Here is a 15,587-nt window from a genome sequence, read left to right on the forward strand (position 1 = left end):
CTCCTGTAGCTAGAAATAGAAGTGTTGCCATGGCGGCAGGAGGGGCTGGCTGCCCTGATTTGTACCTGTGGTCTTGGACGGGATCGTAGTCGGGGCAGGGAGCCTCTCCTGTTACTTGCCCAAATGCGGCCATGCTCCTATTTCTAGCATGCCACTGGGTCAGAGCAAGCCCGGGTATGTCTCCTTGAACTAGAATTTATACCTAGGCCTACGCTACATTGGTGCCACCTGCAATTTCCTCTGCTCCCTCCAGTGCTCACCTTGCACCACCTGAGACTCCATCCAGATCCACTGAAACACCCTTAGATTTACTGGGCCAGATTCCTGGGGCTGGCTGAGATGGGTTCACTATGAGATCAGAGCGTGGAGTGATCAAAGATGGCTTTCCACTGCTTCAACACCTACTGAATCCCAGGGGATAACTGCGGATCAGTCTGGTTAAACCTGTCTCTGAAGTGTTCACCCATATATGCCAGGCTAATATATCACATGATCAATAGGTATGATTCAAATTACACATATTAATATGGATAGTATGTGCTTAAGTCATATAACATTCCATTGTATATATTCCTCTAGCAGTTACATGGCCTGTAATGGTGGCCAGTGTCTTTCTATAGTCTTGTTCACCTATGCTATCCCATGATATCTTACATTAGCCAGGAAAACTGTCACGATCAGCACCTGTGGGTGTTCTACTGTAGTAACAGGAAGGGAGTTACTCTCACTGGAGTGTCCCAAAAATAAGGACAACATAAATGGGACAAGCCTAGGAGGTGTATCACATTCTTGGTACCTGGAATTCCTGAGTCCAGAACAAAGAGCTAAGGGGTACCGCGTGGTACCAGAAAAACAAGGTAGAAAGATGGTAGGTTAAGACTAGCCTCAGAGGATGCATACAGTACCTCTTTCCTTGTAAACAGGTTGGGTATAAAAAGGACAGCTTTAGGGATGTGACTTTGGACACAAGCCTTATTTGTAAGACAAATTTAGCACTGCTGCAGGAGACATTCCCGGAAATTGGAGTTGTATTGAACCTTTGTTCCTGTAATATGCCGTTACTAAGTATTAGCAATAAACCACACTGATATTGGTTATTTGGGCATATTGCATAATGAACCAAAGTGTGGTCGAGCAATTGACCATACGGTTTCCCAACAGAAGGGAAAAACCAGAATCTTCGGAACTGGAAAGGTTTACGGGCCGCCTGTCCCAGCTAGAGTGAATGGGCAGAGCTTCACTGAAGTTAAAAGAGTGATGCCAGTTTACACCTGGTGAGTATCTGGCCCCTCCGTGTGTGAGGTTTAGTCCCTGTATGTTCATTTGTCCATTCAGTCTCATCCCCTCTGTTCACGGGTTCTAGTTTGCCACTAGACACACTGTCTTTTACATGATTCCTCCTTCTGCTGCATCTGACTGAGACACCTCCAACTGGTGTAACTAGGTCTCGCCCTCTACTCAAGGGTTGGTGGCGCAGACAGCAGTAACTGGAGGACTAGCAGGCTGGCCGAGTCAGGGTAGGATGGGATTGAGATGTATTGGCACAGCTCTGCCTGGGTTCGGAGCTCAGGGCTGGGATCGAGATTGAGGGGCACCACAGTGACGGTGGTTGGGGGGAATCCCGGGGCTAGAATTGCCGGGGTTGTGGGTCAGGATTAAGGGGCATCAGCAGAGCTGTGGATATGAGGATGCCCAGGACAGAAATGTGGGGGTGGGGCTGTGGGTCAGGATACAGACCATTAGCAGAGCTGTCCTGCAATGGGAGTCGAGGTTGGTTGCCAGCGCCCCCTGGAGGTGATCAGCACCCTGCAGGAGCAGGGCAGTGTCGGGCAATACAACCAAAGACATTGCCTAACTAGGGTGTGGCTTTCAAACTGCCTCGGTGACTTCGGAGGAGAGCTGTGCGCACCACAGAGTGTTTGGGGCGCTGGCCAAACTGAGAAGGAAATTATTTCAGATCCACCTGAAATGAAAATTTTTCGATTTTCTCAACAAAAGAGAAAATCAGGAAAAAATGGTTTCAGGTCAAATGAAATGTTTTGTTTCCATTTTGGCCACTTTTCAGTGCTTATTAATTAAAAGCAACATGGGAGCACTGTTAGGCGGTGCTGTTTCTCCCCGACCCCCACACGCTGTAGCTCTGGTTTTCGAGCACTTCGCTGGGATGTGGGAGGGCCCGGTTCCAGTCCCCCTCTACCTGAGTTGGAGCAGGGGTTGGAGTTTGGGTCTCCCACACTGCACCTGTAGAGTAGTCTGGGGTGGCTCTCGCTCACTGTCTCCTGCTGAAGTTGTTCCAGTCACAGAGACACGTCGAAATCCCCCTGCAATATCCTCACCTCACTTCCCCCGGTTACTAAGGAACATTGGGGAGAGGGAGGCCGCGTTCCTACAGAAAAAAAGCAGTGGGTGCTCATCTGCCGCCCCCCACCCCCCTTCATCTCTCCACTGTGTAATAACAGAGCTAATTTCGAGTTGAGTAAGAGTCTTGTTACATGCAGCAGGTTTAAGCATTAGACACACTCTGGGCTAGTGGTTCTGCTGCAAGCAGACTATCCAGGCACACCGGCAGTGAGGGTCCCCCACTAACAGCTGAAATCCCTGAGAGCTGTGTTAAGAATGGGGGGCCTGAAGACATATTGGTGAGCGGGACCCCACAGAGAGGCGTGACAATTGGCTGTCAAGGGCCCAAGCAGTGGAGAGTGTAAGGTGCCTCCATACCTTTTCTCCCCCACATCCAACCAGGCTGGGAGGTAAACTCTGCAGTGGAACTTCTGAACTCTGGGGCTGCACTGACCAAGGACAGCAACTGTGAGCTGGGTGACTTTTGGGTTGCTGGACTTCAGACCCTGAGGGGAAAAGGACACTGCCCAACTTACCTGGGGGTGGGTCTTTTGCTCATGGTTTGTGTAATGAATCCTGTTTGTGGTGTTTCCACAATACAAAGTCGAGCTTTAGAAAATGATTTTATACAGTGGATCGTGTATGTCCCCACTAAGCGCAGTACCGTGGCTAGCATCGTCTCATGGAGTGGTGCACTGTGGGTAGCTATCCCACAGTCCCCAATGTCTGATTGGGCAAAAACATTGTCACGGGTGGTCTTGGGTACATGTCATCAGTCTCCCCTCCCTCCCTCCCTCCCTCCCTCCCTCCTTGAAAGCAATGGCAAACAATCGTTTTGCATCTCTTTTCCTGGGTTACCTGTACAGACACCATAGCACACCAAACATGTAGCCTGCTCAGTTCAGCGCTGCTGTTGTGAGCATTGTAAACCCCCCCTCACATTTTGCAGTATGTGCAGAACCTGGCTAGGAGCTGTCAGCACGAGGACGATTGTGAGGAGGACACGGACACAGATGTTCCTGAAAGCATGGGATGTGACAATTGGGACATCATGCTGGCAGTGGGGCAGGTTGATACAGTGGAACTCCAATTCTGGGCCAGGCAAACAAGCGCAGACTGGTGGGAACGCATAGTGTTGCGGGTCTGGGGTGATTCCCAGTGGCTGCGAAACTTTTCCATGCATAAGGCCACTTCCATGGAACTTTGTGAGTTGTTTTCCCCCACCCTGAAGCGCAGGAATACCAAGATGAGACCTGCCCTGACAGTGGAGAAGCGAGTGGCGATAGCCCTGTGGTGCCTGAGAGGTGTTTCTGCAGCAGTTTGTAACTTTAAAATGGCGGACCTCAAGCCCCGGAGGGCAGGGCCAGATTTACACCTTATGCGGCCCTAGGCACAGCATCTTCAGCACACACACACACACCCCGCCCACAGCTGACCTGCATGTTGTAGATAGTATTAGAGAGGTAAGGCACCCTAGAACGCCCGGTGCCCCTAGACATGTGCCTACTATGCCTCTTTGGAAATCCGGCCCTGCTGGAGGGTAGACCCCAGTGGTATGTCTACAGCATACTAAGCCGGAGCATACTTAGCAGATGATAAGCTTTCTAAAGACACCATACATGGGGTATTTAGCGTAAAGCATATTCCAGTTATGTCATATTCATAAGCATATTTCCATAAAGCATATGGAGCGCAACATCACAGGGGGCTCAAGCCAGTTCTGTTTTGTATTGGAATCCCATAGGTATTGCACCCGGCCCTGGTTGATGCCGACTCCGCCTGGCAGAAGGGTTACTCCTGGCAAGAAAAGCAGAAAAATGACAATAGGTTCCAAGGCCACTGAGAGTGTAATGTGCAAACTGGTGGGTTGTCTCTGGGAGGTGACAGACAAAGCCCCTGGATCCTGACCCATAGGGATAATGGAGCCAAGGGAAATTCTTCACGGTGCTGACTGCTCATTGGGGATGATCCGTCTGCACTGACAAGGATTCAATCCCAGGGACAATCTGATCTATTCAGATCATTACACTGCAAGAGCCAATGCCTGCCTAGCCCACAGTGAGTGACCCCTGGAGCTCCCAGGAGAGCCAAGGGAAGGGAACACGGAGGTGCCAGGAAAGGGGAAAGCACCTTTACAGCAGTGATGAGACCCAGCTAGAGATGACTGTGTCACAGACAGGTATTGGAACAGAGCAGATGACCTCTTACCGTCTTGGTGCTGGTGGTGAGGACAGCAGACATGGATAGATCGTATGTCTGAGATTTCGTGCTGAACATTCGGAATCCCTTGATCCATCTCCTGTACTCCTCTCTCACCTGAAGAGTGAGGGACATGGTCACTGCACTATGTAACTAACTCGGAGAAGATCAGACATGGCCACTGCGAGGCCAGTGAAGGTGCTGGGTGGGTGCTGACGGGGCGTGGGCATTACCTGGCGATTGAGGAGACAGTGCACCAGGAAGATGAAGGCTCCCTGCAGGCTGTTGACGATGGTGAATAAATACGCCATGACCGTGGCTGCTGGGCCGATTTGGAGGAGACCAAGGCTCCATGTGCAGCCCAGAATGAAGAGCTGGGCGATGGCTTTAAAGGTCAGTAACCTGGATAAAGGCAGATGGAGAGATCCCGTTAAAATAACCCTATGGAGAGCAATTGGGTCAGGAGGATCTGGGCAGAGTGGGGTGGAGCTACCGTCCCTGGCTTTCCTGTGTGGGACAGGGTTACTGTCAATGCAAACACACTGGGAATTCGTTCCTATGGATCCTAGATATGCTGTTCCCCTCCTGCAATCCCTCACACCCTCCCAGTGCCAAGGACCCTCCAAACCAAGACATCTGACCCTCCAGGATTGTTTTGTTGCCATCTCACCTGTGGTCTCTGAGGGTGGACACATCTGCATTGAGGGAGGAGAGACTGTTTCTCAGGATCCACAGGGTCAGGGCAAAGAACGTTATATTTATCTGTGGGAACAGTGGGAAATATTTCCTGTAAAACATCCCATCCGGGGCCAATGACTCCAGCTGAGGCAGAGAACGATCCCAGGAGACTGATCCGAACACTGCAGAACCGGGGACTGCTCATTTCCGGTGGGAATCATCCCCTCTCCTGTAATATCCCCTGGCAGCTCTCGGTCCCTCCCCATGCGTGGAGCTGACAGCACAGCCAGGGCTGAGATGGATCAATGGGATCACAGAGGTCAGATGCTGCTCAGAGTTAAATATGGAGCCTCTCCAGTGGAGTCAGGAGTTAGTCTGGGTTTACACTGGTAACTGAGAGCAGGATGAGGCTTAGAGATTCCAGATCCTGCCTCTAGAATACTTCCTGCCACTTCCAGGCTGTAAGAAATCCCCCCCCCCTCCCGAAACTTCCCGAGGGGGTACGGAGGAATATGTAGGGACATTTGTTTCCCCCCCTACAAAAACCACTTTAGAGTGTAGCCCTCTCCCTACCTCGTTCCTTGGGTCATTAACTAGACTAGACCAAACTCTTCTGTCTTCACTTGGGAAAACTCCTACTGACGTCCATGGGAGCTATGCCCGAGTAAAGGCTGTAGGCCTGGGGATACAGCACAGGGACGAATCCCGGGATTGACCACAGCAGATGAGCTAAGTGGGACATAACTGGGTCTTTCCTTGTATTTTATGGGCCACGTTCTCCTCCCTCCTTCACTGAAATCAATGGGGTCGCAGAGGTGAGAGGAGAATGGGGCCCTGTGGTTCTGGGAGGTACCCACCAGGATTATGGCACAGACTGGACCCAGGAAGCTCCAACGAAAGCCTCTCTCCAGGCTGAGCCAGCAGCTAGCAGGAGGGAGGAAGAAGAAGGTGACGTTAATGGGATTACTGCCCTTTTTCAGCCCCAGGGGCAGAGAGGGGGTGTCACGGGGCAGCTGGCTCTCAAAAGCGAGATGGATCTCAGCCTGCCTGTGACATGGCCAACTCTCTTGCGGGCAGCAGGCTAACGGCCCTTCCCATCTACCTCAGCATCTCCTGCTTTCAGCCACCACTTCCTCTTCCACCTCCTCAAATGACCCTTTCTGGTGGATGGGCGCAGTATTGCTGGAGGGCCAGACATGCAGCGGATGGACATTGGCCTCGCTGCACTGAAGGAAGTGGATCTGCCCTGATTTACACCAGCTGAGGATCTAGCCTGGGGTGTCTAGAACACGCCAAGTCCTGTTTTAGTGGAGTCCCTCACTTTAGAGAGGGGATCCTCAGGGATCTGCACACAGCAAGAAGGTGCATTTGTTTCCTACCCACCAGCCCCACAAACCCAGCCTGGGAGCTGGAAGTCAAGCTGGGATCTTTCTGGCTTGATCTTCCACATTATCAGTGGGGTGAGGAGTGTAGATGTCTGACAGGTGGGCTACTCAACTGCAGTGCTCGGGGCAGCTTAGTGTGACTGGGGATGGGAAGGGTCCCAGGGGACATTCAGCTCCCAGGCAGGGTGAGCAGGGAAATCTCGGTTCAAGTCAGACCTGGGGTGAGCCGGACAAGCGCATGGAAGTCACATCCCAGCTCCCCTTCGGGATGGGCGCTGCACGTACTGTTTGGAAGTTCCGTAGCCATCAGGATTCACCGCTGCAGAAATAGCCACCACCAGGGCTGGGAAGCCGTAGCCGAACGGGTACATGAATCTCTTCTTGAACCGGCTGGCGCTGGTGTAATTCACGACCTTCAGGTTCCTGACTGTGAGGAAGAGGTGCAGCCCCTCCAGCAACATCCAGGAGAAGCAGGCCAGGAAGAGGTAGTGTAGGAGGCCAGCAATGACAGCACACGCCACCTGGGGGAGACAGAGAGCCAAGGGACACTGTGGTGGGGAAGGGAAATGCTGAGTATGGGGGAGACCTGCTGGGGGGGGGTCACACTGGGATTCTTGTTAGCACAGCTCTCCAGTTATAGCGCTCTGTGACCCAGAGACGGCAGGTTCCTCGGTCTATGGAGGGTCCTGCGGGTGCACATTGCAGGAAGGGAGCAGAGATTAGTGATTAGATCAGGGAGAAGGGCTCAGGGGATGCAGGTTCTGTTCCCAGCCCTGCCACAGAGCCCCTGGGTGACCACAGGGAAGTCACGTAGGAGAGGATTCGAGGCACAGGGAGACTGTGACATAGAGAGAGAACTGGCTGAACTCCAGGGGTTGGGGACACTCAGACCACTGTGCCCAGTGTGAAGGGGCCTAACGGGGAGTGGAAACATCCCCCCGGAAATCCCCGCTGTGTCCTGCACAGCCCAGAATCCAGGGAGCACAAAGGGGTTCAAAGCCACACACCCCAGCCCTGCTGCGAGTGGAGGAACAGAGCAGGGGAGAATCAGGACGTACCTGACTGCTGGGGTGGGTCACCGTGGTGAGGAAGAGCAGGTCGGCCAGGAAGAGGCAGAGGCAGAGCTGCAGGTGGAGGGAGGTGCTGACGTTGCGGATGGAGCGGCAGAGGAGGAAGGTGAGGATGGCGAGGAAGAGGCACAGCAGAGAGAGGGTCAGTCCCAAGTAGGTGATGATGTTGAAACTGAGAGTCGCTTCCTGGGGACAGGAAAGGAAAAGCCCTGGGATCGAAGAGTCCAGGGGTTCAGGTGCTACGTCCCGTGTGTTCCCAGGGGGCATCAGGCATCACAGCCTCTCCCAGTTCAGGGGGCTGCAGTCCTCTCCGAGGGGGAGCCCTTTACAAAGGGGGTCCACTGAGGCTGACTCAGGGCCCCACTGGGACCTGAAGCCAACTGGAGCTAGAACCCTTTGTCCTTCCTTCTTCGCTCCTGCTCCCCCATCCCTCCATTACAGAAGCCAGGGAACAACATTGTCACAAGCCCACGGCTTCCTAGGCTGTCTCTATGCTGCATCTGGCAGCTGCTCAGAAATGTCTGGCAGGGCAGGGATAGAGCCCAGATCCTGCTGCCTGAAAAACTCAGGTCACTGACAGATGAGTTGAAGGAGAATCCCCATTAACTGTTAGCAGTATACAGGGGCGGCTCCAGTGTCTGCGTGCAAATGCCCCCTACTGGTGTGAGTGCACATTTGTGTTTGTCCACCCACATGCGCCCTCTAGTGTTCAGAACTGTTGTTGTTCCTCAGAGGTGCTATACTGCCAGGGGCGGCTCTATGTATTTTGCTTGACTGCCGCCCTCACGGCAACCGGCACGCCGCCCCCCGTGGCTTGTCGCCCCAGGCACGCGCTGGCTGCGCTGGTGCCTGGAGCCGCCCCTGGTTATTAAATACAGACAGTAGGATTTAAGTGGTTCCAAATAGTAACAGACAGAACAAAGTAAGTCACCAAGCAAAATAAAATAAAATGCGCAAATCTAGGTCTAATCAAACTGAATACAGATAATCTCACCCTCAGAGATGCTTCAGTAAATTTTTTCTCAGACTGGAAACCTTCCAGGCCTGGCACAATCCTTTCCCCTGGTACAGCTCTTGTTCCAGCTCAGGTGATAGCTAGGGGATTCTTCATGATGGCTCCTCTCTCCCCTCTGTTCTCTTCCACCCCTTTATATATCTTTTGCATAAGGCGGGAACCCTTTGTCCCTCTGGGTTTCCACATCCCCCCCTCACTGGAAAAGCACCAGGTTAAAGATGGATTCCAGTTCAGGTGACATGATCACATGTCACTGCAAGACTTCATTGCCCACTTGCCAGCACACACATATAGAGGAAGACTATCAGGTAAACACAGCCATCTGCAGACAATGGTCCTTGTTAACGGGAGTCATCAAGATTCCAAACCATCATTAATGGCCCACACTTTACATAATTACAATAGGCCCTCAGAGTTACATTTTATATTTCTAGTTTTAGATACAAGAGTGATACATTTATACAAATCGGATGATCATACTCAGTAGATTATAAGCTTTGTAATGATACCTTACAAGAGACCTTTTGCATGAAGCATATCCCAGTTACGTTATATTCAGTTATTATCAAGTTTTTATAAAACCATATAGACTGCACAACGTCACAGAGGCTAAGACTTTTCAGCTTGGAAAAGAGGAGACTAAGGGGGGATATGATAGAGGTATATAAAATCATGAGTGGTGTGGAGAAAGTGAAACATGCCCGCATACACAGGAGCACATACACCACACACCCCCTCTGATTGCATCTCCCAGTGCAGCTCTCCCTCGACTCTCAGAGCATTGGCCTGGATTTAACCCTAGCTCCAGATTTGGGTTTACCCCATAAGAACACAAGAACATAAGAACGGCCATACTGGGTCAGACCAAAGGTCCATCCAGCCCAGTATCCTGTCTACCGACAGTGGTCAATGCCAGGTGCCCCAGAGGGAGTGAACCTAACAGGTAATGATCACGTGATCTCTCTCCTGCCATCCATCTCCACCCCCTGACAAACAGAGGCTTGGGACACCATTCCTTATCCATCCTGGCTAATAGCCATTAATGGACTTAACTACCATGAATGTATCCAGTTCTCTTTTAAACCCTGTTATAGTCCTAGTCTTCACAACCTCCTCAGGCAAGGAGTTCCACAAGTTGACTGCACTGCATGAAGAAGAAATTTCTTTTATTTGTTTGAAACCTGCTGCCTATGAATTTCATTTGGTGACCCCTAGTTCTTGTATTATGGGAACAAGTAAATAACTTTTCCTTATTTACTTTCTCCACATCACTCATGACTTTATATACCTCTATCATATCCCCCCTTAGTCTCCTCTTTTATTTATTTATTTATTTATATTTGCTGTTGTCTCTTGAGCAATTATCAATTTGTTAATTTACTGGCTTCCTACTGCTGCCTCTGACAGCCCCAGGGCTCGTTAGAAAAATCTCATTTTCTCCCTGCTGTTCCTGGTACTTACGTTAAACTAGAAACCTCCATAAAGGGCCGAGATGGTCAAATTATATATATATATATATATAGTGACGTTGTGCAGTCTATATGGTTTTATAAAAACTTGATAATAAGTCAATATAATGTAACTGAGAGTTTTAGAGAAAATACGGTAATAAGTGAATGTAACGTAACTGGGATATGCTTCATGCAAAAGGTCTCTTGTAAGGTATCATTACAAAGCTTATAATCTACTGAGTATGATCATCCGATTTGTATAAATGTACCACTCTTGTATCTAAAACTAGAAATATAAAATGTAACTCTGAGGGCCTACTGTAATTGTGTAAAGTGTGGACCATTAATGATGGTTTGGAATCTTGATGACTCCCATTGTCTGCAGATGCCTGTATTTACCTGTGAGTCTTCCTGTATGTGTGTGTGCTGGCAAGTGAGTAATGAAGTCTTGCAGTGACATGTGATCATGTCACCTGAACTGGAATCCATCTTTAACCTGGTGCTTTTCCAGTGAGGGGGGGTGGAAACCCAGAGAGACAAAGGGTTCCCGCCTTATGCAAAAGATATATAAAGGGGGGAAGAGAACAGAGAGAGAGAGGAGCCATCATGAAGAATCCCCTAGCTATCCTGAGCTGCAACAAGAGCTGTACCAGGGGAAAGAATTGTGCCCAGGCCTGGAAGGTGTCCAGTCTGAGAAAAAACTTACTGAAGCATCTCTGAGGGTGAGATTATCTGTATTCAGTTTGATTAGGCATAGATTTGCGCATTTTATTTTATTTTGCTTGGTGACTTACTTTGTTCTGTCTGTTACTACTTTGAACCACTTAAATCCTACTGTCTGTATTTAATAAAATCACTTTCTATTTAGTAATTTACTCAGAGTATGTATTAATACCTGGGGGAGCAAACAACTGTGCATATCTCTCTATCAGTGTTATAGAGGGCGAACAATTTATGAGTTTGCCCTGCATAAGCTTTATGCAGGGTAAAACGGATTTATCTGGGTTTAGACCCCACTGGGAGTCTATGCATCCGAAGAAGTGAGGTTTTTACTCACGAAAGCTTATGCCCAAATAAATCTGTTAGTCTTTAAGGTGCCACCAGACTCTTTGTTGTTTTTGTAGATACAGACTAACACGGCTACCCCCTGACACTGGGAGTTGGGCATCTGAGTGCTAAAGACAAGCACACTACTGTGAGCTGTTTTCAGGTAAACTTGCAGCTTTGGGACAAGTGATTCAGACCCTGGGTCTGTGTTGGAGCCAGATGGGAGTGTCTGGCTCAGCAAGACAAGGTGCTGGAGTCCTGAGCTGGCAGGGAAAACAGAAGCAGGGGTAGTCTTTTGCACATCGGGTGGCAGCTCCCAAGGGGGTTTCTGTGATCCAACCCGTCACATATATATATATATATAAAAAAAATGATTACATCCCCGCCCCTTCTGGCAATAACAAATCGAGTTAAAGACCATGAGTGTAGCTTTTGCTTAATTTAATTTCTTTTAATAGGCAGGAAAAAATAAGAATAATTGTTAAAAATAAGAAGAATCCAAACCCTGGATTTATTGGAAAAAAAGAAATAAAGGAACGAAAAAAGAATAAAAAGAAATAACATAAAATTCCATATTAAAGTGGTTAGTAAAAACAAACAAAAAACAAACGTACCCAACAGATTACTATTGCTAGTGTTAAAAAGCTTGTTTAGATAGATAGATAGATAGATAGATATGTGTAGATATAAATATATATATATCAACAAATCGGGGCTGGGTTTTTTTAGTTGTGCATCATCTCGTTAGCAGAGCATTCCAGGGGTTAACAGAGAGGACAAGCCGGGAGGAATGAGACAAAGTCAAAGAAAATGAAAGTGGGCACTTTAAACCGGGCTTTTACTAAAAGAACCCAAGAGGTTGAGGAGCTCCTGCCTGGGGTGTGGGAAAGAATTCTGAATCGGCACCATGGGAAAGCAGGTGCTTCACTTTAAGCATGTGCTTCTGTTCTAATGTTTGAAGTCTCCTTGTGTACTAATGATCAGTAATAATAAACAAGATTATTTCATGAATAGTGGTAAGGCCTGTGAGGATGGTGAAAGGATTCGCAAACCTGCCTGTAGTGACAGACTCCAGGAGCTCAGTTGGATTAGCAGAGACAGGGAAGGGGTGACTGGGTCAGTCTATAGGGACTGTGATCATGGGCTCTTCAGTCTCGCAGCCAAAGGGCTGGAAGCGAGACACTCACACTGGAAATCGGCAGGGAGGGTAAATGAACCCGGGACAGCTTCCCCGGGGTCCAGATGGATTCTCAGCCCTGGCCCTTTCCAAATGGAGCCGGGACATTCTGCTCTCAATGGAGCAGGAGTTAATCCAGGGAGGTCGGGGACCTGATTTCTCTTCTCCCCCGGCTCCAACACGGGCAGAACAGGCCCTCGCCCTCCCTGGATTAATTCCAACACTCCCCTCTTGCTCCCCCTGCTCTGGCCCCCACAGCCAAACCCCACCCAGCAAGTGCACCCGATGGGGGGCAGGGAAGGGCTGCAGGGCAGAAGGCTCCTGAGCTGTTGTGGGGCGCGGCCCGGGCCCCCCTTCCCCAACATCCTGGCCAGGCACATTGGTCGCTGCTACTTGGGGAGTCTCCCTGTTCCCTTTGGGGGGTGGCTGCTTGTGCCCCTGATGAGATCCAGGGTCCCGCCAGCCGGTGGGGAATGGCTTTACTCCGGGGTGAATCTGGAGTGACTCCTGCTCCGCTGGGGAGGATTGAGGGGAAGAACAGAACCAGACCAGCCCCAGGCCCCAGCGAGGGCCGCGCCTACCTCCAGCTCGTAGAAGGCCATGAGCACGGCGAAGCTGGTCAGGTGGTTGCACTGGCAGCGGGTGCTGGTGGTGGTCAACTTCTGCAGGGTGCAGCCGTGGGTGGCCCAGCGCCTGCTGTCAGGCTCCCAGTAGGCGCAGAGGAGGCGCAGGTCGGTCTTGTTCTCCTGGGAACAGAGAGACGCTTGATGCATGGGTGGGCAGGAGGGGGTTGGGGGGCTGGCTGGGGCCGCTCTCCCCAGGCCCCGAGAGGGCAGGTCGGGGGGGTATGAGGGGCTGGGCTGGGCTGGGGGCACAGAGCATCAGTTTGTCCCTGGGTGGGAGGTGGATTCACCTGCTGCCCGGCGTGGGGGCTGTCACTAGAGATGGGCCCAGCTCTGCCCTCCAGCGCCCCAGGCTCTCCTCCCCCCATGCCCAGCCCAGGGGCTCACCGGCACCGGGTGGCTGAAGCGGATGCTGACGGAGAGGCCGAGTGCCTGGGTGTTCGGGTCACTGATGAAGGCCGACACCACTGGAGACAGCACACGGTAGCTGGGCCGCCCGGGCTCCTGCGCCCGCTTCCTGGTCTGGCCGATCTCATCCCATTCGGGCCCCTCCACCCGCCCAGCACCATCCAGGATGGGGCTCATCCCCTGGTATGTCAGCAGCCCGGCCAGCATGAAGCCTGCGAGAGACAGAGGAGATGGATGAAATTGGGGGCAGGAGGGGCCCAGGGGCAGACTGGTGCCAGGGGGTGTTGTGCTGCTGGGGGTGCTGCTCCCAATGCCCTGGCCGTGCCCATCGCTATACCCACCCTAGCACAGGAGATGATCACATACCTTCATTTTTCTGCCCTGGGGCTCCGGCCCAGTTTAATTCCATCTGCGTCTTGCTCTGCTGCAGCGTCACGGTCTCCTGGCTCTGGTTCCCAGCCTGCCTGACCGCCAGCCCCAGCTCTGCAACCACAATGCCGGCCAGGGCTCACAACAGAGACATGGAGAGGAAACCTGTAGCTAGGCAAGGTGCTTTCCTGGCTGCAGGGAGGGATTCTAGCTACTCCAGTCCCATCCTCTCCCAGCAGGGGGCGCTGTGGGGAGTGGGGCGGGAGCACTGGCTGTGGGGGGGAGCTCCGATTCCCAGCAGGGGGCACTGTGGGGAGTGGGGCGGGAGCACTGGGTGTGGAGCAGGAGCTCCCATCTCCCAGCAGGGGGCACTGTGGGGAGTGGGGCGGGAGCGTAGGCTGCGGGTGATGAAAGCCCAACTGGGGCCACGTGGCCAGGTGCTGACCTGTGCCATTGGTGGATGCGAATCTGATCGTGCTGTCATGCAGGATCAGGGCCAGTGTTCTCAGCAGCTTCTCCACTATGGCCATCAGCTCCGTCGCGATCCGGTGTCTCTGCTCCACGCTCTCGCTCTGCTCCTCGACCAGATTTATCTGCTTCTCCAGAATGTCCAAGAAGCCCTGGCCAATCAAACGTGGGGGGTGTTTGTGTCACAGTGGCTGAGCCCCAGCCATGCCCCCCATTCCTAGATTGCTAGTCCTCCACTGCCTTCCCACAATGCCCCTGAAAGGAAAGAGAAGTTCTCCTGCAATTGACATCGCTGCCTGGGAGGTCAGACTAGATGATCACAATGGTCCCATCTAGCCTGGGAACCTAGGAGAGCAGCTTCTTGGGCACAGAGCCCACCTGAGAGGCAGGCATGGGAATTTCTGGGCAGTGCTGCTGTTAATTTATCTCCTGTTCCAGGCAGTGCATCCCTATAGATCGCCCTGAGGCTAGATCCGAGTAGGAGCAGCGATTCCTCCCCCTAACGGGAACAAACCCAGCAAGGCCCCGAATTTTGACTTGGCACCTGCAGCTTCTCTTTGGCGTTCTGAGAGTTCATCTGCTTCAGCTCCTCCAGCGCCGCCTTGCAGAGACGTCCGACCTGTGCCAGGAAGCTGCCCAGAAAGTTCTGCAAAACAAGGCCCACGCCTGGCTCAGGAAAAGAGATCACAGAATCGCAGCCCACCTCCCCCCGTCCCGAGAGGCTCCCTCGGCTCAGAAGCCGGGCGCCAGAGGGAGCGCGGGCAATGCCCAGTCTGGCCCCTAGGGGGTGCCCGGCGTTTACAAGGGAGGGTGGGAGACGGCGGTTGCAAGCTGAAGCGAGTTGCAGCAGCCTGATGCTGCCGATCCTGGAGGGTGAGAATCACCCCGGGGCAAAGGCCTAGGCCGTGGCTGGACTGCAGGGGCTCCAGGGACTGGCCACTGGCTCTTTGCCCAGGGGCAAGTTTGGCCCCAGAATCCTCGTGGGGCGAGATCAGTGAAAAGCAACGTGGCACTAAAGGGGAATCGGGGTCTATCCCCCCCCCGGGGTCTGTGCCTCACTCACCTTGGCTTCGGCAGAGTTGTCATCATCCAGCAGCCAAGGGCAGGTGAGCTCTGGGGATGGAAAGGGAGGAGGAGTGAGAGATGGGCGGGGGGAAATATGGGGTCTGGCTGGGTAGGTGCATGCACCAGAGCCAGGCATACAGAGCAGGACTCATTCCCTCCAGCAGGGGGCGGCAGCAGCCTCCCCTCACTCCCTCTGGCAGGGACACACCCAGCCCATGTCAGTGATATGGGTGTAATAGATCCTCTCCCAGCAGGGGGAGCAGTGACCCCCCCCCCACACACACACTCAGCC

At 52.2% G+C, this 15,587-nt stretch overlaps 1 protein-coding gene across 1 annotated transcript in view; it reads right to left on the minus strand.

The window, feature by feature from the left end:
• Positions 1 to 15,587, minus strand: part of LOC101947201 (adhesion G protein-coupled receptor E1-like) — a 125,965-nt gene that overhangs the window by 7,834 nt on the left and 102,544 nt on the right. The window contains exons 13-24 of the mRNA XM_065576470.1: positions 15,294 to 15,343; positions 14,775 to 14,876; positions 14,208 to 14,382; positions 13,760 to 13,876; positions 13,373 to 13,605; positions 12,944 to 13,108; positions 7,610 to 7,858; positions 6,888 to 7,123; positions 6,075 to 6,141; positions 5,210 to 5,301; positions 4,773 to 4,941; positions 4,549 to 4,656 (exon numbers count right to left, since the gene is read on the minus strand). Of these exons, the coding sequence (XP_065432542.1) occupies positions 4,549 to 4,656; positions 4,773 to 4,941; positions 5,210 to 5,301; positions 6,075 to 6,141; positions 6,888 to 7,123; positions 7,610 to 7,858; positions 12,944 to 13,108; positions 13,373 to 13,605; positions 13,760 to 13,876; positions 14,208 to 14,382; positions 14,775 to 14,876; positions 15,294 to 15,343 (1,763 nt within the window). The remainder of the gene's footprint in view (positions 1 to 4,548; positions 4,657 to 4,772; positions 4,942 to 5,209; positions 5,302 to 6,074; positions 6,142 to 6,887; positions 7,124 to 7,609; positions 7,859 to 12,943; positions 13,109 to 13,372; positions 13,606 to 13,759; positions 13,877 to 14,207; positions 14,383 to 14,774; positions 14,877 to 15,293; positions 15,344 to 15,587) is intronic.

This window comes from Chrysemys picta, chromosome 22 (genome assembly GCF_011386835.1).
Source record: "Chrysemys picta bellii isolate R12L10 chromosome 22, ASM1138683v2, whole genome shotgun sequence".
In the NCBI taxonomy this organism is placed as follows: domain Eukaryota; kingdom Metazoa; phylum Chordata; order Testudines; family Emydidae; genus Chrysemys; species Chrysemys picta.